Source organism: Melozone crissalis, unplaced genomic scaffold, assembly GCF_028551555.1.
Source record: "Melozone crissalis strain CALT ecotype California unplaced genomic scaffold, PUWL_Pcris_2 ptg000007l_1, whole genome shotgun sequence".
Classification (NCBI taxonomy): domain Eukaryota; kingdom Metazoa; phylum Chordata; class Aves; order Passeriformes; family Passerellidae; genus Melozone; species Melozone crissalis.
Window position 1 is genome coordinate 2,375,938 of NW_026535785.1, and position 26,358 is coordinate 2,402,295.

Here is a 26,358-nt window from a genome sequence, read left to right on the forward strand (position 1 = left end):
AGAGCACCCTTCCCTCCCAGCCTCTTCCCAAGCACCTCAGGGTGCTGCTTAGCAATTTAGCACCCAAATCAACCTGCTCACCTCTAATTGGGGGCGAGTCTTTGAGGATGAGTCTGGGGAGGAAGGCCCCCGCTCCGAGGGGCTGCCGCCATGCTTTATCTGGGTGGACAGATCCCTCCTAATTGAGCAGATATTCCGTGTTCGCAAACAGATGGCTCCTTTGCATCAATTATTCCTTATCTGTGTAACCGGGGATGATTTGCTGACAGATAGTGCCGGCTGAAGTTAAAGCAAGGAGGCGGCCGGTGCTCCGTGCAGAGCCTGGAGGTCCCAGGGGACACGGGTGGTGAGGGGGGGTGGGATCCTGGCTGCCCTTGGGCAGGTGGGACCCATCTCTGGTGCCTTTGCATCTCAGCATCCCTTGGCAGGAAAACAGAGGGGGTGGGGACGGCTGATGGGTGGGTTGGGGTCTGGGGGGCTCCTTGGGGAGCAGGAGGGTGCCAGCCTTGGCCCAGCTGTCAAAATCCACCGAGACCATGGTCTGCAATTTCCCAGCTGCGTCTTGCCCAATGCTGCTGTGACACGTGATGGAGAGTGATTAACGCTAATTAATGATTAGTTGCTCCGGGTATCAAAGTGCGCCCCAGCCTTTCCCATGCCCACAGGTAGGGGATTGCTGCCTGCTGCTGCCGGTGGCATTGTCCTGGGAGGAGGAGCAGTGGCACGGCCTCCCCCCCGAGACATCCCTGCCACCTCCAGGGGTGGGGACTGATCCCTGGGCTTGTCCCCTGCCCGCTGTGAAAGTCACCTTCTGTTAATCACTGGGGAAGAGAAGAGCATCCTGCCATCACCGGGTCAGCTGGTGGCACCCCGCCAGTTGGGGCTGGGACGTGGTGGCACTCGAGGACTCACGGGACGTGCCAAGCGCTCGCGATTGTGCGGTGCTGCCATATGGATTCCATAAATTAAATCTTTCCAGGGAGCAAACGGTGAATTTATACATCCGCTCGTGTGCGTGGCTCATTGAGTCTGAGGGCTTCCCAGCAAAGCATCCACCGACCATCCATCTCCTTGTTTATGGGAGTAATCCTGAGCAAAACAGGATTAACATAAAATCCTCACCACGTCCTAATGTCCCCAAATCAGGCGCACGGTGTCACCTGTGGCAGGGGGAGGCCACCTGCATCCCACCTTACCCGGGGTGGGCGCAGCATCCTGTGAACCTGGGCTGTCTGTGTGTCTTTCCCAGGGTGGCACACAGTGCTGGGATGAGCGTTGTGTCACTGGCTGTTGCTCTATTAAAGCTGAGCAGGAGCGGTGACAGCCCAAGCTGTGTGCCCGGGCAGGAGGGTGACAGCTACAACAAACCCTGGGCCCCAGCAGCGCCCGGGGGTCGAGGGGGGGGACTGTCCCCGAACAAGGCACAGCGGGAATGCCATCCCCATCCCAGCAGCACGTTTCCCTCGCCCGCCTGGCAGGGCAGGCGATGGGGGGTTGTTGATCTCGAGTAAACACTGCCCGGTTGAGTAATCGGGAGCTGCCTAACCGGCCAGCTGCCGCCGGCGGGCGAGGGGACGCCGCTTTGATTCATGTCCTCACCCCCCCTGCAGCCTTTCTTGTCTGGCTGTGCTGGGAGCCATGGGCCGGATCCAGCTGTAGCCCCTGCAGCGCAGGCTGGCGTGCGGCTCCCGTGCTGGCCACGTGCACCGGCCGGCAGGAAAACAAAAGCATCTTGTGTGTGTGTGCGCCCCGAACCCCCCCGTGCCCCCCAGCCCTGCCGGGAGAGGCAACGGCGCTGAGGCTCTGTCCTGCTTCTCTTCCAGGCTTCCTCTTCGTCCCTGGAGACAGCCGCCACCAAGCCTGCGGGCGGTGAGTCCCGGCACTGGGTGGCCAGCGCTGGGGAGAGCCCGGGAACCGGCAGCACTGCCCCGGACATCGGCCAGCGGACGCCTTTGGATGCGGAGGGTGCGGACGCTGGAGCCACAAGTAGGTGATGCGGGGGGGGGTACAACGCTGCCATTGCCAAGGGATGTCCCCTGTCCCGCTGTGGGGTGACCATCAGCCCCGTTTGCTGTTTGGGACTCCCAGTAAAGGCTCATGCCCGGCGGTTGGGGTTGGGATCCAGCACCCGCAGCCCCGCTGGGAAGGTGACCCCGACAGCACCGCAGTCCCTGCCCGCCATGCCCGGGGCCGTGAGTCAGGCCGTGGGCGCCAGGAGAGCCGCGGTGTTGGGCTGGCTGTGCTGGGGAGCTGGGGGGCCCCCGGGGCTGGGATGGACCGCGGCTCCAGGGACTCGGCCGCCCTGTCCGTCAGGAGCAGCAGCATTTTTAGGAGAGGCATCACGCGTGCTTCCCGCCTGCCGCCTCCCTGGCCCGGCTTGTTTGCCAGCCCTTCCCGGCGGGCGCGCCGGGCCGTGTTGTGCTGGGCCATGCCAGGCTCCTTTGATCCGTAACAAGCGCCGATGCCGGTTCCTGGCGTTGGGCTGGGGAGAGTCAGGAACCGCAAGGTGCAGCGGGCGGGAAGCTGGGGCGGGCAGGGAGAGCCAAGGGGCAGCCTGCAGGGCCAGGGGGCTGCTTGCTGGTGGGGATTTGTGCCCCTCACATTCCCTGAGAAGGACACCTCTCAGGAATGCAGTGGCCCGTGTCACCCATCGATCAGCCCCACAGGGATTTGGCTGTGGGTTGGGGACCCCGCAAGGCGCTGTGTTCCCTGGCGGGGGGCTGGGATGCATTTACAAGCTGCTCACAGCCCAGCCGGCAGTGGCGTGGAGGCAAGCTGGGAGCCGTGGCCTGGAACGGGCCCGCTGGAGTCAGCCCGGGATTTATTACCCTGCCAGTGGCTGCCGGGCAAAGGTGACAGTGACTAATGGCTTGTTACACGCCTGCCACATCTCATCTGCGCGCCGCGTCCGGCTGCCGCGCTCCCAGCCCTGCTGAGCGGGCAGCCTGCGCCGCGTGCCCTCCTGGGGGTGACACAGGGGTGACCCCCCCTTTGCCCCTGCGGGGACCTCGGCCAGAGGGGGTGACAGTGACAGCTGGACAGCTTGGCATGGCATCTATCCCCGTGCTGAGCTTGGAGACCCACAGTGTCAGCGTTCCCTGTGGCCAGGCAGAGCCAGGCTGGCATCTGTGGGAGCACCTCCATATCTTGGGGGTGGTGACACATCCCAGGTGTCCTGCTGAGCTTGGTGTGACACACGGGACTTCCCAGTGCACAAAATCCCTTTGTGGTTGCCAAACCATGAGGCGCTGCTCTGCCAGCACGGCGTCAATGCCATGCCAGGGTGGTTGGGCTGGGATGCCGAGGGGATCCTGCGTGCGTGTCCGGATGGATGCTGACGGAACCACAAATGCATTCACCAGGAAAATTAAAAAATTAACAGGCATTGGCTCGCTCTAGATTAGTAAAGGCAAGAGATAAAAGCGGCTCTTTATACCTTGTGAGAATTGCTGATAAGGGCATTTGTTCCTCTGTATTCTTTAAAAAGAATGCAATAAAAATTTAAAATAGAACGGGAAAAGGGAGTTGGAGGGGGGGGGAAGCACGAGGAGGGTGGGGGGGAGGCACGAGGAGGACTGGGGGGGTGGCGGGCAGCAGCAGCACCACGGCAGCACCGGCATGGCCAGCACTGGGGCCTGTTGGAGGAAGAGGAGGAGGAGGATGGAGGGGATGCAGAGGCAAGGGTGAGCTGGGAAGGGATTTGGGGGGATGTGTGTGTTGTGGTGTGGCAGTTTGTTTGGGGCTGGGTGTCCCTGTCATGGCCTGTGTCTCCCTCTGCAGAGATGCCAGTTCAGGCTGGCAGTGCCAGGATGAGATTCCTCATGGAAGCCTCCTTCCTGCCCGAGGGAGATGGGGGATTCCTCACTGAAGCCTCCTTCCTGCCCCAGGGAGGTGGGGGTCTGGCCTGGCCGAGCCAGCCGAGCCTGTCTGGCACGTGGAGCCGACTGGTGTGGCCGGTGAATGATGGGCAACTTCCTCCTGTGCCAGTGGGCTGAGCCCCACCCCACTCATGTCACTGGTGTCCCCAAGGCCAGGTGACGGTGGGATGGCACAGAGGTGACCACCACCATACCCACCTGGGAGGGACAGTGCTGGTCCCTCTCCCACACCTGGAGCAGGGTGTGCCTGGGGCACTGGGGTGCCCCAAGGGGGCTGCCCTGGGATCACCCCTTATTTCCATAGGTTTTGGGCTCAGGACTACCCTGGGTGCCCACTGTGCTGGGCCATGCTGGCACCCCTGAGCTCCAGGGGATCTTGGAGCAGTTTTGGGGTGGGGGCCAAAGGCCTGGCCCCCATCAGTGCCTGGCACATCCTTACATTTGGGGAGGGGTCACCTGTGCGCCGTGATCAGGAGTGATACCCCCATCACCCAAATTCTCGGCATGCTGCAGAGGGACGGACACCCCGTGGGACCCCCTGCACGGGGGGAACCCCCATTCCTGGTGAATCCCGGGTGGTCCTGGGTGGGTGGGTTCCTCCCCCCTTCCAGCATCCCCTCATCTCTACATTTGAGGAGGGGTCCCCCGTGCGCCGCGATCGGGAGTGACACCCCCATCACCCCAATTCTTGGCATGCTGCGGCGGGACGGCCACCCCGCGGGACCCCCCATTCCCGGTGGGAACCCCCATTCCCGGTGAACCCCCGGTGGATCCCGGGTGGGTGGGTGGGTGTGTTCCTCCCCCTCGCAGCATCCCTGAGTTCGGGGCTGCCCGTGCCTCGCTGCCGGTGCCCGCCGCCCCCGCCCCCGCCGCCCTGCCCTGCCCTGCCCTGCCCGGCCCGGCCCCCGGTGAGTCACGCTCCAGCCGTGCGGCTCTCGGGGCGGCGGGCGGGCGCCGAGGGAAGCAGGAAGCGGCGGGGGAAGGCTCGGCACGGCTCGGCTCGGCTCCGCTCCGCTCCGCTCCCTGCCCATGGAGGAGCGCAGCCCCCGTTGGACAGCGCGGCCCGCGGGTGAGTGACCCCCCCCCCCCCCGCCCGCCCAGCCCAGCCCAGCCCAGCAGCGCCGTGGGGAGGGGGCAGCGGGGCCCCCCCCCAACCCGGGTGGGAGTTGTGCTGGAGGGGTGGGATGGGGCTGGTGTGATCCCGCTGCTCGCAATCCCCCCCACCCAAAGCCCCTCTGCGGGGGGGTCTGTGGTGGGGGGACAGAGGTCACCCTGGGGCTCAGAGAGACTGTGCTGGGGGGATGGAGGTCACCCTGGGGTTGGGGGACCCCACGGTATAGCGGGTGGAGGTCGCCCTGGGATTTGGGGGCGCAGTTGTTCGGTGAATGGAGGTCACCCTGTGGTTGGGGGAGCTCGTGGTGTAAGGGGCAGAGGTCGCCCTGTGTTTAGGGGAAGCCGTGGTATGGGGGATGGAGATCAGCCTGGTTTGCGGAACCCCGTTGTAAGGGGAACAGAGGTCACCCTGGATCTGGAGGAACCCATGGTTTGGGAGACCAAGGTCACCCTGGGGTTGACAGACCCCATGGTTGCCCTGGGGTTGGGGGTCCCTGTGATATAGGGGATGGAGGTCACATTGGAGTTTGGGGACCCCATTGTGTGCGGACTGATGTCACCCCAGAGTTGGAGCATCCCATGACATAGAGGGTGGTGGTCACCCTGAGCTTCGGGGGTCACTGCTGTTGGGGGATGGAGGTCACCCTGAGGCAGGGGGGACCCTGTGGCCTGGAGGATGGAAGTGGCCTTTGGCTTGGAGGTCTTTACTGTGTGAGGAGTGGAGGTCACCCTGGTGGAAGGGTACCCCAAAATGAGGGGGACAGAGGTCACCCCGAGCTTCAGGTGCCCTGTGATGTTGTGGACAGAGGTCACTCTGGCCTTGGGGGACCCCATGGTGTGGGAAATGGAGGTTGCTTTGGAGTCGGGGATCCAGCTGGGGAATGCTGTGAAGAGATGAGACCCTCTGGGTTCTGTGGCCTCAGGGTCTGGGGCCAACTGAGGTCCTCAGTCCCCATGACCCACATTCCAGAGAGACCCTTGGGGTCATTTCCCATGGCTGGCAGGGCACAGGGTGGCCCTGACCTTGACCCTTCTCCTTGCCTTGCTGCCTGCCCATCTCTCCATGCGGGCACACAGGGTGCAGCGTGGGGCCGTGCCTCAGTTTACCCACCAATATTTCTGGACTCCCAGGACCTCCGGAGCTGGGCAGGGACCGTGTTGCTGACTGAGCGGGACGCGGGGAGCCCGGGCACCGCACCCTGTGCCGGGGTGATGCCACGGCCCCGGCGTCTCGCCTGCCTCCGCCTTTATTGCCCTGCTCCGTCCTGGCTCTTCCAGCCCTGCCTGTGCAGCCTGCCGTGCCCTTCGCCCTGGGGCTGGCAGCTCACCGTGCCCTGTGTCTGCTTTGCATGGTGGCATGGGTGCCAGTCCCCAACGGGTGGGTGGCATCTGTCAATCCAGTGTCCCATTGGTGGCATCTGTCCCCAAGCCTTGGGCAAGTGCCCATTGCCAGCGCTTGGAGCAGCAGGGGTGAGTGCCCTGCTCTCTTCATCGTCATCCTCATCCTCCTCCTGTGGCTGGGGGCACAGAGCTGGGCCACGAGCAGGATCCAGATCCAGGGAGGGAGTTAATGGAGGGAAAAGGCAGCGGGAAGCCAGCGCCTCTTCCTGCAAGGGCGCGCGTGCGCCGGCAGCACCGGGGTGAGCCCGTGTGGTTTGTGGGTGTGAGCGAGGCGAGCGTGCGCCCGGCTGCGTGTGCGCCCTGTTTGTGTAACCTGCCGGGGAGTGCCACAGGGCTGGCCAGCCATGGCTGGGGCTCAGCGTGCAGGGGGGGCTGGCTGTGAGCACACTGAGCACACGTGTGTCCCTGTGTGTGTGTGTGTGAGTGTGAGCGTTGCACAACCGCGGGGTGTGAATCTGTGCGTGCTGACCCCTGGCTGGGGGCACACGGGGTGCGTGTGCCTGCACGTCCCGCGGGGCTGAGCTGCTGTGTGCACACACGGGGCCTGTTCTGGCCGGTGCTGGCTGCAGGGCAGGGAGCTGCAGCGGGGAGATGGTGGCTTTGGCGGGGGGCCAGGCTTTGGCGGGGGGCACAGGGGGGGTGCCGAAGGACGCAGGACAGTTTATTCCTTGCTGGCACGCCAGTGGCTGGGACAGGGGTGCAGGTTGGGGGGCAGCTTGAGGAGGGGGGGGTGTTAGTTTTAATTGCTGCTCCTCTGTTTGTTGCCAGCCCTCTCCCTCAGCTTGCTGTCTGGCCTGTGGGAGGTTGAGGCCTGGAGGGGCTGTTCCTAGGGGGTTTGTGCCTGTGCCAGCCGTGTGGGAGGTGCTGGTGCTCTCCCCCATATCAGGGCACGGTGCCATGGGTCACACCTCTGTCCCAGAGCCCTGGCACTGCCGCCAGCTCCGGGTATGAGGCCTGGCCTTACTGTGGGCAGCGGCAGATGGCCTCTGCCATCACGGCCCAGTGGGGACATCACCGTGTGCTGGCAGTGCTGGGGTGCCTCACCCACCTGTGGGGTGCTGGGTACCCTGAGGGGCTGTGGGGCAGCCCCACCGAGCCCCAAGAAGGAGCAGCTGGGACAGAGCTTGGCCTGCGGCGGCTGCCTGGGCAGGCTGCCAGGGGGATTGCCCTTGAACCGGCCCTTTCCGTGCCTCGTGCTCCATGCCCCGGCTGCCCAGTGTCCCCTCCATGTCCCCCCACACCGACACCCCACTGCCCGCGGGCGGTTGCACCGCGGGGCGGGAGGAAGCGGCCCAGAGCTCCCGCGCTGTAACGGCGGCCGCCTTATCTCGAGCCCTTCTGGGCCCCCCCAGCCCTTATCTGCCACGGCCGTTGGCCCTGGCTGGGCTCACGGCCCCCCCTCGGCCCCCCCAGCCCCTGCGGGGTCAGCCCTTGGGGGCGGCCGCTTGGCAGCCTGCCCCCTCGATCCTTTTTGAAGTTTCAAATCCATTTAAGTCAAGAGGAGGGAAAGTTATTGCCTCTAAAGCCCCTTGCGTTGAGCAGTAAATCCTCTTTGCTGGGCCAGCGCCGCCTCCGAGCACCCGCGGGACTGGGGGGCTGACTCCCAGAGGGGGGGTACAGCCTGCATGTGTGTGTCCCCAACACCCTGCAGGCGGCTGCTTTGTGGCTGGCAGGGAGTGGGAACCCCAAAACATGGTCAGCGTGGGGTGGGGGTTCCTTTGAAACCCCCCAGCTGAGCAGGCAACAACATCACTGCTGCTTGCTCACCATTTGCTCGCTGCCTCCTTGCTCACCCTGATTTGGCCCAGAAAGGGGGTTCCCCTTGTGGCATCAATACCCTGGTGTCCCCAGCAGCGTGGTGTCCCCAGCAGCGTGGCACAGCACCCCCTCTGCCACCGTGCACCGTCTTTGAGGCGATGGAGCAGGAGCTGGATGTGCTGCCGGCACGCTGGCGTGTTTTATTTGATTTCCTTTCTCCCGAGCTGGCAATATTTAAATATTAATGCCTGCCTCTAATTGCTGGGTCAGAGAAGCGGGGCGGCGCGGGAACGGGCGCAGGGGCGGCTGATTTTGTTGTCTCGGGGAGTGTTTGCTGAGGAAAAATGTTTGTGCACACACACACACACATAATTTTACTCCCTTGGGAGTGATGCAGAGGGGGGAAGGCTGAGCCGTGATGCCACCGGGCCATCATTTTGCAGCAGGGCACCCACCCCCCGCATCCGGGGGGCCCTTCTCCCGCGCCCGCAGAGGGATTGCTAATAGCAGGGGCGAGGGGGGTGTTTTATTTTCTCTCCGGGCAGCGCGGCGTCAGATGCTTGCGTGCTCGCTTCCTGTAATAAAGCGACCGCCGGCGCGCTTGTCACCTGCTCTCTGTTGTGCTGCCAAGCGCAGACATGCCGCTCCTCGCTGCGGGCCCTGGCGTGCTCCCCGCTGCCGCCGCCGCTCCGTGCCCGCCCCGGGCGCTCGCCCCGTGCCAGCGCGGCGGTAGCAGGTGTTTGGGCAGGGCGTGATGGTGCCTGTTGCCGCACGCCCCGTGCGGGCGGGGGCCGTTTAACTGTTCCTCGCCGCGGCCGTGCCCCCTTTGATGCCCTCCCTGCCTGGCGCTGGGGTGTCCTGATCCCCCTGCTGCTCCCCCAGCGTTTGGGGTGCGCCGTGGCAGAGCCAGCCCAGCTGCAGGCAGGTGGCTCTGCTTGTCCCCAGCTGTGCCGCGCAGTTGGAGCGGGGAGGTCCGTGCAGCGTGTGCCATGCAGGGGATGGCATGTGCGAGCTGCTTGGCACTGCTGTTGCCCACTGTGCAGCGTGTGCCATGCAGGGGATGGGATGTGCAAGCTGCTTGATGGGCACAGACTGGCACCAGTGACACAAGGCATCACCTCCTGCTTGGCACTGCTGTCGCCCACCGTGCTGTGCTGTGCCATGCCATGCAGGGGATGGGATGTGCGAGCTGCTTGGCACTGCTGTTGCCCACCGTGCTGTGCCATGCTTGGACACCAGGTCACTGCCCACTGTGCCATGCTGTCCCTTAGCACACACAGCCCTGGTGCCAGCACCTTGCCAGTGCTGTTAGGGGATTTTTCCCCCATTGGGAAATCTCTCTGCTCCCCTTTGGATCCCTCGCTGGTTTGCCAACCCCCACAGCCGTTGGTTCTTGGCTGTGCAATCTCCTTCCTCCTGCCCGCATGGCAGTGCTGGTTAACCCGTGTTTGCTGGGTCCTGCTCCTGTTAACCCCGGCCAAGGGAACTCTGTACCCTTGAACCTGGCAGGGAGGCTCCTTGCACGGGGCTAACACGGGGCCTGCTCCCCACAGGCAGCCTGCAGCGTGGTAGATGTGGGGTTTAGGGATGAATTGCACCCACCCATCCCCCGTGGAGGAGGCAGGCTGGGTTTTCCTCCTTCCCACCCGCATCCTGCCCCGCTGCAGCCCCGGCTCCCGGCGCTGCCTTTGTTTCCGCTGTATAACAAGATGATGGGTTAGGGTCAAGCTGCGGGTTCATAACTTGTTGGAAGACTTTGCCGAACAATAAAGGTGTCTGGCTTTATATCTGCTCGTATTTTATCCGCGCCACGGCCTTTCCCCAGCGCCGGCCGCGATTTATGGCGGGGGATATTTGAACGTGTCGAGGCGAGCTGGGGAAGCCGAGGCCGACCCCCTCCCCACGCCTTTGCATTCAGTGCCTGGGCGCTGAAATATTTACCTTCCAGCTCCTCTGACAGTTCAAGCCGTCTCGTGAAGCAAAGGTTATTGAACTGCGAATGTTATGACATTACATTTTTGTGTCTGCACTTTCTGGATGCGTGATGCAGCCTGAATGATAAGTGATCTCGGGGTTAAGGGTGGGGTTTTTTTTTTTTTTTTTGCCTTTCTGTTCCTTTCCCTCCCTCCCTGCTCTCCTCCCTGAGCTGTCAGCTCTGCTGGCGCTTGATAACGCTCCCTTTTATTGCCCTGCCTTTGCATTCCTGCTGCTGGGCTCCCTGCAGTTGGGGTGGGTGCTGGGAAGGCGGGAGAGGGACATTTCCAGCTCAGAAGCCTGCCTGCCTTGCTGTGTGCCTCAGTTTCTCTAACCCTCATGCCCTGAGTGGTCACCCATGCCAGCAGCCCCTCTTCATGGTTGGTAGGGAAATGCTGCATCCTGTGTCCCACCAGGGATAGAATCACAGGACAGTTTGAGTTGGAAGTGACCTCAAAGCTCCTCTCATCCCAACCCCATGCCATGGGGGAGACCTTCCACTAGTCCAGGTTGCTCCAAGCCCCATCAAACCTGTCCCAGCCATGCCATGGGGCAGGAGGTGATGCCCGGTGTCACTGGTGCCAGTCTGTGCCCATCTTGCAGCTGCATTGGTAGGATTTTGGGGTGCTGAGGTGATGCTCCCTGGTATTCCCCTGGTACCCTGTCTGTCAGGGCTCTGAGCTGTCCCCACTTGAGATGCAGCCTGCTAGCTGGCCAAGTGGCCAGGGGGACAAGTGACAGCGGGCCTGGGCTGTCCCACACTCACTAGAGGGCAGCAATAAACTGGATCAGTGGGCTGTGCTCTGTCCCTGGGGGCGTTGAGGGGTCTCACCCCCCAAATTTGCCCTGGCACAGTGAGGTTGCAACAGGGGCACGCTTATTTTTCATTGCAGCAGGATGAAGCCTCTCCAACCACTCGGACCCGCAGTGTCGTTTCATCCCAACAGCAAATTAATTAAGTCATTCCATAAATTTGGCTGTGTTTGCTGCTGGTGAATCACATCTGCACATCCCCCCCCCCCCCTTCTCCCCTGGCTTTTCCCCCTCCCTGCTCAACTCCCTGCAGGAATCAAGATCTCACCCTGCAATGCCTGGAGATTTCCATGGGCTCAGGGCTGGCCGAGCATCCCGAGCATCCCGGGTTGGGGCGGCTGCCAGAGCTAACAGAATCCAGCTGTGCTCCCAGGCAGGCAGGGGGGGCCGTGGGGAAAAGGGGGGAAAAAAAAAAAGAGGTCAGGGCCCGGGAAATTAAATGTTCATAAATGTAGGCCCGAGCGCTTAAAAAGTAGGGCAGTGCCATTAAATCTCATTAAAGTTTAATACCTATCAGTGCCACTTCAGGCAGCCCTTGGACATTGCTTTAATTTGATGGGTGTTAAGGGAGAATTATCAAATAATTGTGCTGGCTGGGGACTTGCTTTTATCATGTTACATGGAAAGCTCTCCCGGCTTTGTGCCGCACATCAAAACAGCGGCGGGTAGGTATTGTTCTGGGGAGGGGATGGGGGCAGCTGCAGGGGGGTCCCCACTGTCCCCATCGCCCTCTGAGGTGGCAGGAGGGATGAGGGACACCGGATCAGGTTGTTACAGGGATTAGCTGCCCCACTGATCAGCTTTTTCTGCCCAAATTTAACCCATCTGCCCCCAGCAAGGGTTTGCTGCCTCAGGCTGGCAGCCTTGAGGGTGGCATGGGGACAGGGAGCATCCTGCCATTGTCCCCATGGATTCTGCCATTATCCCTGTGGGCCCTGGCAGTGCTCTTATGGGTCCTGTCACCATCCCTACGGGTCCTGTCACTATCCCCATGGGTCTTATTGGTGTCCCCAAGGGTCCTACCATCATTCCCATGGGTCCTGTCACCATCCCCATGGATCCTGTCACCATCCCCCTGAGTCCTGCCCTCATCCCTGTGGGCTTTGCTGGTGTTCCCATGGCTCCTGCCACCATCCCCAGGGACCTCACTGGTGTCCCCAAGGGTCCTGTCACCATCCCCATGGGTCCTGTCACCATCCCCACAGCTCCTGCCATTGTCCCCATGGATCCTGCCAGTCTCTCCATCAGCCCTCCTGCTGTTCCCATGGGTCGTGCCGGTGTCCCCGTGTCCCAGCAGGGTTGTGCCGCTCTTCCTGCCCTTGCTACCCCAGGATGGTGCTGCTGTGGGACTGTGGGTGCTGCTAATTAATGCTAATTTTTGGAGAGGCTGTGGGGTCTGTGGGGAATTGCATATGGGAGGAGCTGGGGATGGCTGGTTCCGTGCAGAGGCGAGGACATGGGCCCATGCATTTTTTATAGAGTGCACCCGGGGTTATTTTTATTTCTTTCTATTTCCTTCCTCCTCCCCTCGCTGTAAAAGTCCCTGTTGATAAAGAATTAGTGCCAGGTCGTTAGTCCTGGTTTTTATGAGATAAACCCAGGCACAAGGTGCTGTCGTGTAAACGCCGGGGCCAGGGGAGCGCGGGGACGGGGAGAGCGGAGCTGCCGCCATGAATTATTCAGCAGCTCCTGATTTCACATTATTCTCACTGATACTTTTACAACCTGTCAGTAAATAAAAAGATTCTACATTATTTATAGAAATGGACCCGAATTGGGTAGGAGAATTTACTGTTGCTATTATTAGGGGCTGCTCAGCACCGCGGTAATGAGGGATGGGTGGTGGCAAGTGCTGCTTTCTGTGGGCACGGTGTCCCCCTTGTCCTTCCGGGTGCCACCTTGGTCCCCAAGGATCACTGTGTCTCTCACTGCTGGGGCTCCATGGCTTTGGGCTGTTTGAAGGGGGATATCTCCATCCTAAGGACATCTTCTTCCCAGTGACACATCCCTGCAGGTGACACCTGCCCCAGGACATCCATGTCAGGGATGTCACCTTCCAGGGGATGGCATCTTCCCAGGGATGTCTCCTTCCTGGGACATCTCCTTCCCAAATATGTCTGCTTCCTGGGAGCACCTTCCTCAGGACTGTATCTTCCTGGAGACATCTTCTCAGACACATCTCCCTCCTGAGTATCACATCTTCCCAGGGACATCTTCTTCCTGACACTTTTCCAGAGACGCCTCCCCGTGGATGACACCTTCCCAGGGACATCCTTGTGGGGGATGTCTCCTTCCAGGAGATTATATCTTCCCAGGGACATCTTCTTCCCAGGGACAACTCCCTGTGGATGACACCTTCCTAGGGACATCTTTGTGGGGGATGTCTCCTTCCAGGAGATGATATCTTCCCAGGGATATCTTCTTCCCTGTGGATGACACCTTCCCAGCAACGTCCCCTTGCTGGGGACATCTCCTTCCAGGGATGTCTCCTTCCTGAGCACATCTCCTTCCCAAAGACATCTCCTTCCTGGGGTCACCTCCATCCCAGGGACCACATTTTCTCAGGGTCATGCTCTGCCTGGGGATGTGTCCTTCCCCACGACATCATCTTCCCTGGGACACCTTACCAGGAGCATCTTTGCTGTGGATGTTTCATTCCAGGGAATGACATTTTCCCAAGGACACCTCCTTCCCAAAGTCATCTTGAGAACATCTTCCTGAGAATGTCTCCTCCCTGGGGACCACATTTTTAGGAACATCTCCTTCCTGGTGACCACATTTCCCCGGGAACTTCTTCTCAGGAATGTCTCCTTCCCTGGGACACACATCTTTGCCAGAGGAGGATGCTTTCCAGTTATGATGCAGTTACATTTCTGTCCCCATCCAGTGAGTTGTTCCCACCATCCCTCCTGGCTCTGCATCCCACCCTGCTGCAGGAACTGGAGGGGCTCCACTTCCATCCTGTCCCCCCCTTCCCATCATTTGCCTGTCACCAACACGGGAGCCATCCCACCCACAGCCCCGCCAGCCCCCCAGATCCCATCTGGGCTCCCTGCATCCCTGATGTGACAGCTCCAGGGAGGTGGAAAAGCATCTCACGGGGCTGGGAAGCCCCGAGGAGGGGAGGGGGGTGCTGGGCTGTGGGCAAACCAAGGCACGGCAGCAATGGAAAAACCAGGAGGAAACCCAAGCTGTAATGGTTTGTCTGCGGTGTCCTAAGGTGGCTGCTCCCAGGCTGCCGGTGACAGGTTTATTGGCAGGCAGGCTGGGCTGGAAGGATTGTGGGCTATTTACAGTGCTGGGGCCGTGACTTTGCGAGCAGACAGTTAACATAAATTCACATGATGGATCAGTTATCACTTCATTGAACTGGTGGCGGATCCATTGAAGGCTGTGCAGTAACATACTGTTTCCTGGCTCTGCGCAGCGCTGGGATACATTAAATACACTTTATTTATAGCTTACCATTGCTGCACTGTGGGCAGGAGAATGCAGCTTTTGCAACTATCATCTAATTTTATGATGAGCATTAAAGCAAGGCCTATAATTTGCACCTTTTTATTCATTAGACACTGGTGCAGCCATAAGTCAAGAATGCCCAGGGATTTAGATGCAGATCCAGAAGATAAACTATTGACAAGCCAGATGTATTTTTACATTAGTGTGCCTTTACAATAGTTTATGTTGAGAGTGGAATATAAATTGCATTATTAAATACGAACCACTCTTGTAACCGCTGCTCTTCCTGCGTGTGTGCAGGCAGGGTGGGATTCGGAACCGCAGAGCACAGAGGCTTTGCCTAATGGCTCCAGGTTGGGGGGAGATTGTTATTTTGGCTTATTTTATCCCTGGATATGCTGATGCATCAGAGCAGGGGTCTGTCTCAGCGCTGCCCCTAGGAGGAGGCATCCTGAGGGACGAAGAGATGTGGGATGTCAGAGCAAAACCGTCCCAACCACGTGCCCCCAGCAGGGACCTCGGCTCGGCCGCTGCCACCCGGCCAGCAGCGAGTTAAATCCTTTTGTTTCTGAGGCAATACAGTTTATATTATGAGCATGAATAAAAGATGGTTGTGCTAGGGGTAGCTGTCAGGATCTTCGTCGCCTATAAAGGCTTCTACTGTAGCTTGACAGTAAAAGACTGTGTTTGGGGACTGATGTGGTTTCTCAAAGGAGCTAAATAAATAAGGGACGCTTATTTTTACACCAGTAAAGGCTGCTGGAAATTTAAAGCCCTGTTTATCTCACTGAAATCACGGTGTTTATTGTTATCTCGTGGAGGGGGAATTTGCATGTTCACTAATAATTAACCCAGCCCAGCGTTCTCCCTGCTGTACCTGTGGCAGCCCTGCCGTTATCTGGGGGGAGGAAACGCTTGCAAATCAAATGCAAATATTGACCCTGCCTGGGCTGGGCGCTGCGGTGGCAGGAGGGCAGGATGGAGGGGCTGGCTGCTAGTGTGGGACATGAGGGGGCTGATGGGAGCCACCCCCATGGCCACCCCATCCTTATTTCTGCCCTTCACCCATTGACATCCCATCCACACTGAAGCTTTTCCGTATTTCCACCCCATTCCCGTTGCCATCCTGTCCCCATTGCCACCCTGTTGCCATTACCACTCCATCCTTATTTCCATCCTTTTGCCATGGCCACCCCATCGCCACTGTCACCCTCTGCTCTGTCATTCCCATTGTCACCATGTTGCCACCCCTTCTTTTCACCTCAAACTCATTGCCGTCCCATGCCCACCCTATCTTCATTACTACCCAGCACCCATTGCTATCCTGTGTCCATTCCTGTCCCCATTGCCACCCCATCCATATTTCCACTCCATCTCCATGGCCACCATTGCCACTCTGTCCTTATTTCCACCCTTGTCCTACGGTCACCTCATTCTCATGATCGTTGCCACCCTATCCTTATTGTCATCTTGTCCCCATTGGCACTCCATCTTTATTTCCACGCTATTTCCTTTGCCACCCCATCCCCTTGGCCACCCCATCCATATTTCCACCCCACCCCGTGGCCACCCCTTTGTGGCGGGCGCTAACAGGCGTCCCGTCCCGGTTGCCAGTCCCGGTGCCACCAGATGCTGCCGCTCCGTGTCACACCATCATGTCGCTAGCAGAGTGTAACGGGGAGAGCAGTCGGTGCCTTTGTTTCTCCTGCTCTCCGCACAGCTGTCACTTCCAGTGATCAGTAGAAAAATCATCACCCCACCGGATCATACATATGGAACGGTGTCTGTGCGGAATATTTATTGTAACATGTGTCGAGGCCGCGCCGGTCGCGAGCCCCGGGCTGGGCTCACGCAAGGATGCTCCAGTCCCTGTGCTCTGCCTGCTGGGGAGGTGTGGGTGTCCCCACAGCAGTGTCCCCACAGTGGCTGGGGGACTCGGGGCTAATTGCGCTTGGTGGCCTCAGGCTGTGCAGCATCATCTGCTTCATGGGGCACTGGGAAAGTGCTCCTTTTCCCAGCCTGTCCCCACCTTGTTCCCAAAGGATGTCCTCAACCTGGGGGAGCAGCTGAGGTGTGGGGGTGTGCAGAGCTGCAGCTGGTAAAGCTGCAGGGGAACAGAAGCCTGGGGGCTGCCCCTTGCTGGGGTCACCTGTGGGGTGGCCCTTGGCGTCTCCAAGGGCAGGAGGCGAAGGCGCTTGGGCACCTTGGCCCCGTCAGTGTCTCCGGGAGCTCTCTCCCATCCCTGGAGCTGTCAGCTCGGCACCTTTCATGTGTGATGGGTAAACAGCGTGGCGCGCCTGCCGGGGAAGGCTGTTGGATCCCTGCTGGTGCTAAAGCGGCGTCTGGCAGGGACGGGGAACGTGCCGTCGCCTGCGCGAGGCACGGCGGACGTGACGCCCCGCTGGGGCTCCGTGCGGCTTTCCTGATGGAGAGCAGAGCCCCAGCCCGCCCTGGTGTCAGGGTGAAGCTGTGCTGATGGCATCCGTGGTATTCCCTGCAGGTGTGCCACTCCCACCACCAAAAACCACATCTCACATCCCCATCCCATGTGCTGGCAGGGACACAGAGCCCCCCTGTGCCCCCTCTCTGTGCGTTTTCCCTCTCCAGGGTGGACAGATGCCGCGCGGGCAGGACGGGGTCACCGGGTCCCCCCAGCACATGGCTAGGGGAAGGTGTTGCCAGCGCCTTTTGGCACCCGCTGCCACACGAGCGCGCTCCTCTGACAGCTTTATCAAGCCTCCAGACTTCCCAATTCCATTGTTCCTGACATCTGTTTCGGTAAGTGATTAATTGCAATTAGTGAACGGTTTGAAAGCCTGTGGAAGAATATTCAGCAGAAAACTCGTCAAGATTAATGAGTGGTGGCAGTTGTCAGAAGGGCTGCTGCCTCGCCGGGTTGCGGCGGCGGCGGGGAGGTGCGGGAGGCTGGGCGAGTGGGGTGCCCCCCTCCCCGTGCCCGTGTCCCCCCCCCAGCGTGTCCCCCCCTCCCGGAGAATAACACGGGCTGATTTTTCATCCGAACGCATGAATTATCCACTAATGCGCTATTAATAAAGCGCTGTGGAGTTTCACCGAGATTAGGTCCTAAATCATGCAGAATGAATTTTAATCAGTCCGAAAGACACCGGTGCTAGCCACTCCCGGGGACCTGCGGGAAACCAGCCTGGATCCGGCTGGCATCTGCTGCCGGAGCAGCCACGCCTGCACCTTTACCCCCGTGCCATGCCGTGCTACCTGCGGGTGCTGACAGAGCCAGGCACCTTTGTGCCTGGCACGCCGCTGCCGTGGAAGGAGGGTTGCAGGATATGAGCTCTGTAGGCACAGCCAGCTCTCAAATCCTTGCCAGTGGGCACAGGGGGGTGACAGTCTCTGAGGTGGCACCTGACTGTGGTGCCCAGGGTGCCAGGAGGGAGCAGGGATCATGTTCTGTGCCCAGATTCCCAAAGGCCCCATATTTTGGGGGGTGTCACTCCTGCAGTGAGATTCCCAGGTCTCTGCAATGTGCCTTTGCCCTCTGGTTGTGCCCCCAGCTCGGTAAAAGGGACCACCCCGACGTGCCAGGGGGTTTGTGGGGGTGCCAAGCCAGAGGGATGACACACCCTCAGCCCCACGGGGAAGGGAGGGTGCGACATCTGCTCCTGCAAATTGTTTGCCTTGCCGAGGTCAGGGCGGCTCGACAGCCCCAGGTCCTTCGAGCAGATGGCTCCGGCATGTTCCCGGCCGCGCTCCGCTGTGCCGCACCCATGAAATTCCCCATTAACTGGCTGTGACCGGAGGCTGGAGGGGGAGGAAGCATCCCTCGCTCCTCTGCGCTCAGCCTGGGAGCACGCACAGCCTGTGTGTGTCCCCAAGGGCAGCAGGGACTTGTCCCCTCTGCCGGGGAGGGGGATGGCAACCATGCTTTGTATGGCCTCACTAATCCAGGGGGGCTGTGGAGCAGCCAGGCCTCATCACCCAGGTGCTGGTGGGGAGCAAGTCCCCATCCCCTTCCCTGCCTGCCAGCCTGTCCCTGTCCCATCTCTTTGATTTATTGCTCTTTTGGCGGAGGACAGGGGTGGCGGGGTCGCCAGGGGCTGGCAGGGGTCGGGAGGTCCCGCCGTCGGCCGCCCTTTGTTGGTGTCCGGCACAATGACCCGGCGCAGGCTGTTTGCTGGGTAATTACCGTGCCGGGGAGGATGAGGAGGTCAGGGCCGATGGAGCCGCTGTGACCCGCTGCCGTCGAGGCCCTGTGTGGCAGCGGCTTGTCCTTCCCCTGTCACCATCTGCTTGGAGGCGGCCGCTCGGAGCGGCGGGGCTGCGGCGCTCAGACGGACGGACAGATGGTGGTGGGTTTGAAGAGGTAGAGTGTGTACTTTGTTCTGGAGAGCTTGGAGGAAAAAAAAAAAACATTAGAAGGAGAAAAAGGCAGGGTGAGGAGAAGGAGGGGATGTCTTCCTGTGTCCTCACTGCCTGCCACCGTGCCACACGTTGTAGTGGAGATTGTCACCGTGCCATGGATAAGGCTGTGAATCCTGTGCCGTGGTGTGCCTCAGTTGGAATGACAGGAAGATGGGATGGGTGGTCACTGCCCCTCTGAGTGTCCCCTGTGCCACCACCCCAAGGATGTGGGCATCCCTGCAGTGTTGCCAGTGATGCCCTAACCCTGCTGCACCTCTCCAGGGCCTGACCCCGCTGTGCTGCCTGCCGGCGCTGCACGTCCCTGCCTGCCAGCGGTGCCAGCCATGCCGGGGCTGATGCAAGCGGCATTCCCAGGCAGGCCCGGCCGCTTCCCAACCGGCTGGGGCAGCCGGGCCGGGGGCGAGGCGCGGGCGTGGGGTCCCTGCAGCGGTGCTGCGGACGCCGGGCACAGGCAGGGCGACACGGCGTCTCCCCGGGGCGCTCCTGACCCGCCGGACCCGCTCGGGGAGCGCTGGCGTGGGTTGGCGGCTTTGGCTCCGCTGCAAGAGGTGGGGCCCGGCCGCCCCTGCCGCCTCGCCGCCGCCTGCTCCCCCGGCGCCGGCCCTCCGTGTCCCGGCATCGCCTCTGCGCAGCGGGCCGCGCTCGACGCCCATGCAACGGTGCCACGGCGGTGCCTGCCCGGCGCCCGCGGGCAGGGCAGGGGCGCTGGCACCGCGTCCTGGCACCCGGGTGGCTTTGCTGGAGCGCGCCGCTGTTGGGCCGTGCAGGGGGGTTTGGCGCGAGCAGGTGGGGCTTGAGGCTGTGGTACACAGGGCAATGTGCTGGGGTGGGGATGTGAGTGGGCTCCCCGAGGAGGGATTCCCACGGAAGTCAGAGGCTCCGGGTTTGGGACCCTGCCCGCTGCCTGCCACCGTTGCAATTCTGGCTTTGCTGCCTTTTAATTACCGCCCGCGCCAGGCCTGGCCCTGCGTTCCACTTCATTACGCGATTGCGATCGGGGCCGCTCCTCCCTCCCGGTGGATAATTAGGTGTGTTTTCTCCCGCGCGCAGACAGACACTTAATACAGCTTTAATCACCTGCTCCAGCGGCTCCCACCCACCGCCCTGTGCCCGCTGCTGCCGCTGCCCACAGCCGCCCAGCCAGGTAATGACAGGCTGCGGGTGCCCAGTGGAACGCCCGCTAGTAACCCCCAGTGCAAATGCCCGCTGCAGGTGCCCAGTGCAAACAAACACCCCCCGCCAGTGCCCAGTGAGTGTGCCCACTGCAGCAGCCCTGTGCCAACACCTCATGAACACCCCTGGTGCAAATCATGGAATCGTGGAATGGTTTGAGTTGGAAGAGACTTTAAAGATCTCTTTGTTTGAACCCCCTGCAGTGGGCAGGGACACCTTGCACTGGACCATGTTGCTCCAAGCCCTGTTCACCCTGGTCTTGAACACTCCCAGGGATGAGGAATGCCCAGTGCCAATGCCCAGTGCCCAACCCTGATGCAAATGCGCCATGCAAACACCTTGTGCAAATGATCAGTGCCAGCACCCGCTGGACATCCCCAGCGCATGTACCCCGTTCCAATGCCCATCCCTGGTGCCAGTGCCCGGTGCAAACACCACCCAGGCGGGGAGCTGGCATGTCCTGGGGTGCTGTGGCGCTGGCAGGCGGCGCTGCCCGGCTCCCGGCCGGCTTCTCTGGAGCAGGCGGCCGCCGGCTCCTCGCAGGTGTACGCACAGACTCCGCGGCGCCCGAGCTTCTGTGCGGCGGGCGCGTGCCAGCACACTGCTGTGCCTTGCGAAGGTAGCAGCCATCTGCACTGTGATAAAAAGCCCTGAGGATGATAAATAGACAAGTAGCACTTTTATTGGATTGCCGTTCCGAAGCAGCCACTTTGGGTTTGGCACGGCGCTAACGACAGACTCGCCGCACGCTGTGCCCAGCCGCCCCGGCCGGGGGAAAGGGGCTGCCCGGCAGCGATGCCAGTGCCTGCCTGGGCACCACTGCTCATCCCTGCGCGCTCCCCCTGCCTCTTCCTTCCCCCCTTGGTTTTCAGGAGTGACATGGATCTGGATGGGAGGGCAGCGTGGCTGGCTGTGGGGCAGGAGTGGGGCTGTCCAGCTGGCACGGCGTGGCACAGCGTGGCACAGTGTGGCACAGTGTCCCAGCTGCTGCGCTGGCCTCGGCATCACCTGCACAAAGCAGCTTGTTTGTCAATAATGGAGCAGGGAAAATTGCACCCGAAATGCCTCTCGGCTCTGCTTTGTGCTGCCTTAATGCATCCACCCCGGAGGTGCCGGCTCGGCGGCGGCACAAAGGCTGCTGGAAGGGAGGGGAGGAAGGCATGGGGAGCTCAGAGAGGTTCCAGGGGGGATTTACTCCCCACTGGCCCACACAGTCCCCCAGTGCCAGGATAAGGGGGCAAAGACAGGCTCTGACCCAGGTGGTTGGCACCATCATGCCCCCACAGCTTGGCTGTGCCGGATGCCAGGGATGTGGGATTGATCCCAGAGGGATGTGAGTCTTGGGGAGGGCATCATTGCTTAGTCCTTGCCCAGAACTCCTGCTGCTGGGAGCAGGGAGTGGGGTCCTACCAAACATCCCCATCTCACTGTGCTGGGACATTGCTCCGGCCTTGGGGATGTGATTTCCAATTAACTCCATGTGAGTCATGGCTGCAGTTGCCATCCCACCCTGCCCGTCCCACTAGAGCCCTGACATGGAGGTGACACTGAATTTTGGGGTGGCATGGGAAAAGTGGTGACCCCTGGTTGCTGGTTTGGCTTGGGAGACACTGGGGTGGTTGTAGGGTCTGTCTGTGTCCCCTTTGTGGTGGCAGCTTCTGGGATGGGGCAGCTGGGGACACAATTCCAGTCTGGGACATGACAGACTGAGGAGCCCAGTTCAGGGATGGGACAGGACACCACAGCTTGGGGACAGTTTCAGGGCACAGCCCCACGTTACAAAGGGAGGCTGGGCTGGCAGCACAGGCACTGGGGGTGCTGGGGGGTGGGTGTCTGTCCCCACACCCTGCCAGCCCCCACCTGCAGCTCCGGGGCCGCACGCAGCTGCCTGCCCGGGCGTGCATGCCAGGAATTTGGGATTGCAGGGGGGGCTGGCTGCCTGCGTGCCCTCTGACCCCCGGATGATACAAGCCCTCTTCTGTTTCTCCTCAGCCCGCCGGCGGGGTCAGCCTGACGGCTGGCGCTGGCTGCCTCGCTGCGATAAAGCAGCTCGTCTGTCACGACACAATGGATCCGCCAGGCTGCTGGCACGGCCCAGGGGACACGGCCCCGGGGCTGGGTGGGTGCTCTGTGCCCCTTGGAGCTCCCCAGGGTGTTCAGGCTCTCAGCAGAAGGGTAGGGACAGAGACAGGAGCCAGGTGTCCCGGCTGATACCCTTGCCAGCCCCTGCTCTGCCGCAGGGAGATACAGCCCCGTGTCCTGGCTCCCTGCCATGCCCGCTGCCCTCACTCCTCACCATCCAAAAATACCTCGGGAGGCCCCAGCATGAGGTGCCCCTCACGCAGGGGATGTTCCTGAGGGAATTGCTCACCTTCATCCATGCCAGTCCCACTTTCCTCGTGACTTCAGGGTCTTTTTATCCAATTTTACATCAGCCTCTCACTAATTTCTGGGATCTCAATATCCAGGATGCATCCCCCTTCAGCACCACCCCCTGGCATGGGTGCAGGACCCCCCTAGGATGTCCCAACCCCAACTGGGTGGTTTCTGAGAACTCAAAAGCATCTCCAATTAGGAGCAACCGTGCCGCGGCGCTCTGGCGAGGCGCTGGGGCTGTCACTGTGCCGCCTTAATTAGCAGCGCCAGGGCAGGGGTCAGCGCAGCTCGGCGGGCTTGACAAGGCTGCTATCAAGTGCAAGGAGGGAGGAGGAGGGAAGGGAGGGAAAAGCGAAGCTCCCCAACTCAGGACCAGCCTGGGCGGCGGGGAGGGGGAGGATGAGCGTGCCGGAGCCACGCAGGCAGAGTTAAAAGGCAATAAAATGGTCGCTGTCACCCGCCGGCGGCTCAGCACCGGGGCTGTGCCTCCCTCTGTCGGGGTGTGGGACCGGTCCTGGGCCCCCCCAGCAGCCTGAGCACCAGCCTGGGGAGGGGGGCACGGGACCCTCGCCATGCTGGAGATGAAGAGCTGGTCGTCTTTGCTGCAGAGCCTCAGTAAGTGATGGGGGCGGCGAGGCTGGGGCTGTGGGGACACCCCTCCTGTGGGGACACCCCTTCCTGTGGGGACACTGTGATGTCCCCACAAGCCGTCCCCTCCCTGGCCCCACCGTGCAAGGGGAGGTGGGTGGGTGGCACGGCCGGGGTGAGGGTCCCACACCCCCAGGCCCCGTGTGCCGCCCCGTCCCCTCTCCGGCGTCCCCGGCTGCGGGGTCAGCGCCCGGCCGCGGCCAGGCTTAACCTCTGCCCTTGCCCTGCCGACCTGCAGCCCTGTTAAAAAGGGTTTAAATGCAAAGTTATTTGATAGCTAATCCCAGCTATCCTGGGGGCAGCCCCGGGCTGTGGCGCTGGGAATCGCCCCGAGCCGGGACCCTCAGGCGGCAGCGCCGGCACAGCCGGGGTTGCGCCGGGGCTGGAGGTCAGGCAAACGCGCCGATTAAAGTCCGGCGGGTGAAAAGAGCTTAAACAAATCCCAAATCCCTCAGATGCCAGATGAGGCTGGTTGAAATTTGCTCGGGAGCCACTGTGGGGAGGGGGAGAGAGGCTGGAACTGGTGGGAGCACTGGGAAGGCTGAAACTGAGGAGCTATATGGGTGCTGGGGGCGTTTGGGGCTGGGCAGGGGGCTCAGCTGGTGTTGTGGGGGCCCTGTGTGCCTTCCTGGCCTACATCCCTTTGCTGCTGGGCCATGAGGGACCAGCACCAGGGGACCCATCTTAGCACGCCTCTCCTCCTAAATGCCACTTGTGGGGTGCCAAGGGGAGACACAGGTGAGTGGCCTCACTGCTGAGCAGTCACCCAGCCAAACTTGGGAGCAAAAAATGCTGATTTTTCTCCTTCCTGGCATCATGACATGGAGGTGCTCACTTGTCCCCAGGGCTGTGCCGCTGAAGAGGTCATGAGTCCCTGGCCTGCTGTGTGTCCTTGCTTTCCCCAGGTATAACGTGTCCTGGAGGTGCCAGGCTGCAGTCTCACATCAGCAGGATAGGCACTGAAGTGTTCTCAGGTAGCCAGATCCTGTTGTGATGCTGTTAGGGAAACTGAGGCTGGCACAACCTGGAGGTTCTGGTGTGGTGGGACCTGTGGGGTGGCGTGGGGGCTGTGGTGGGAGGCAGCCAAAGGAGGAGGAATAGGGGGACAATTCCTGGTGACAGCTGTCTGGCCTGGGGCTGGGGTGGCCAGACAGGCTCTGTCCCCTCAGTCCTTACCTGTCCCCCATGGCAATGAGTCCCCAAAGAACCGTCAGGGCCAGCTGAACCCCAGCCCAGGGACAGAGGTCACGGATGCTGTGAGGAGCCACGCAGACCCCCAGGCCTCCCTTAATTGGGGAGGATGGATGTGCTGCAGGAAGGGCTGGGGACCCCAGTGCTCCCTGCCCAGTGCGGCTGAGGTGCCCTGTGCTCCCCTGCCAGCCTCTGCATTGCCACCTTGCCCCTCCATCGTAATGCCCATTCCATTGGGGTGCACCCTCCTTGACATCCCCTTGTGAGCACGGTGACAGCCCCAAATCAGGCAGCTGGTGGCAGGGTGTGCTCTGTGCAGGGAGCACCGGCCTCCCCAGCTCTGCCACATCCCACATCCCTGCCCACCAAGGGTTAACCCTGCAGAGGCAGGATGCCTGCAAGCCCTCGTGCCAGTTCAGAAATGAATGTTGCCTTTAATATACCATCCTTCAATCCTTATCTCTCCTAATTTATTGGACATAACTGGTTGCGCTGATGGATTCGTGGCTTAGACCTTGGCTTCTAAATTTCAGCATTAATAATCTGCCCCTTCATTCTGCTCTCCAGATGTCTTTCATTTATCTGCTTATTCAGTAGGGGTGCAACCTCGCGTCCTCCGTGCCAGCGCTAATGTGGCCCGGTGACAATAAATTTGGACTTGTAATAACATGGCCAGATGAATGAATTGACCTCTTGGTGACTGTCACTCCCAGCCTCCCCCCTTGTTAGGGACTGCTGGGGACCAGGGGGGCCCCTAACAATGGCTGCTAATGTCAGTCCCCTCCCCTTTGCTTTTTTCCCCCCCAAATTTGGAAAAAATATGGAGAAGCAGATGAGTGGACCGCTTAATCTTTAATCAGCTTTGGAGCAGGGTGAGAGCAGCCATCCTTAGGGGAAATCCTAAAACCAGGGAGCCCTGATAGGGCCCTCTAGGGGCTGTGACCCCTCGCCCAGGTGGGGATGTGTCAGTGCTGCGGGGCTGAACCTGAGCCGGGCAGGTTGCACACCTGAGAGCGTGCGGAGGAATGTGTTTGCTTAATTAATTGGCGGCGGGAGCGCGCCGGGGGTGTAAATCTAACGTGGGCCTTGGCAGCCTGCAGTGCTGCGCACGCAAGACTAGACTTTAAATAAGGGTGCAATTATTGTTTGAATAATTGACGAACAACGGGCGCGCATCGGCGCTCAGCCTAATGGGCTTTGATCGCTCGCCAGGGCCGCCCGGCGCGCCGGCATCCCGCCCATGGAGGATGTGAGGGGTCCAGCGAGGGGTGTGCGTGGGTCGCAGGGGCAAATCGGGGTGCTGCTCCCCTCTGGGGGGGTTTATGGGGCAGATGTGGAAAGTGGGGTGTTGTTCCCCACCCGCCCCGGCCGACAGCGCGGCGCCGCGGGGTCGGCCGGGGAGGAGGAAGAGGACCCTGCACGTAGCAATTGATTTAAATCATTTTAGAGAGGACCTATGGAAAATAAAAAGCCTTTAATCACATTTGTATCCATTTCCAGCCTCAGTAAATCAATTTGGATTGAGCTGGGTGCCACGGTTACAGCTGATTAGCGCGCGGCGGATGGGGTCAAATTAATGCTAGCTGGGTTCGCTTAATGGGGTCACCGTCGTGAGCATCCCTCCTCCGGGGCACTGTTGTGGGCAAGAACATTGTGGTCCTGTCCATGCCACAGGGAGCTTTTCCAGCAAGGAAGTGCCAGGGTGTGAGCTCCATGCTGCTCCGTGCCTCAGTTTCCCCTTGCTCACCAGCATGAACCATGGCAGAGGAGCCAGCGAGCAGCTCTGGGGATGTTTAGGGGGATATTTGGGTTGTCCCACCTTCCTCCCCTGGTCCCACCGTGCATCACCCACGTGTCAGAGCCCCTCACGTGTCCTCCCTGCTGCCCCACAGAGGAGCCATAAACAGGTCCCCGAGCCCCAGTGCCGGTTAATTTGTTTTCAATAGGTTCCAATCAATTAAACGTGGTCCTGGCGAAGGGAAAAGTGCCCTGGTAATTGGTGAAAATAAATCACTCGGCAGAGCCGCGGTGCTGCCTGGGAGCCTGGGCTGCAGCCGCGTGGCACTGTGGGGATGGGGACACTGGGGATGGAGCCCGCTTTGCCTGGCTGGGGTCCCTGTGGGGCTGGGATCCCTGTGTGATCCGCTGGGAATGGCGTGCTCGCGAGCTCCCAGCT

General features: G+C 60.9%; 1 protein-coding gene across 4 annotated transcripts in view; it reads left to right on the plus strand.

Annotated features, from left to right (window-relative positions):
* GSE1 (Gse1 coiled-coil protein) overlaps nucleotides 1–26,358 on the plus strand; it is a 103,579-nt gene that overhangs the window by 35,469 nt on the left and 41,752 nt on the right. For 2 of the 4 annotated variants that reach the window (XM_054269535.1, XM_054269536.1), the window contains exon 2: nucleotides 1,824–1,986. In XM_054269535.1, coding sequence (XP_054125510.1) covers nucleotides 1,824–1,986 — 163 coding nt within the window. Of the gene's footprint in view, nucleotides 1–1,823; nucleotides 1,987–3,630; nucleotides 3,684–22,851; nucleotides 22,959–26,358 lie in introns of those variants that run through there. The other 2 variants (XM_054269540.1, XM_054269537.1) reach the window with 2 other exon arrangements.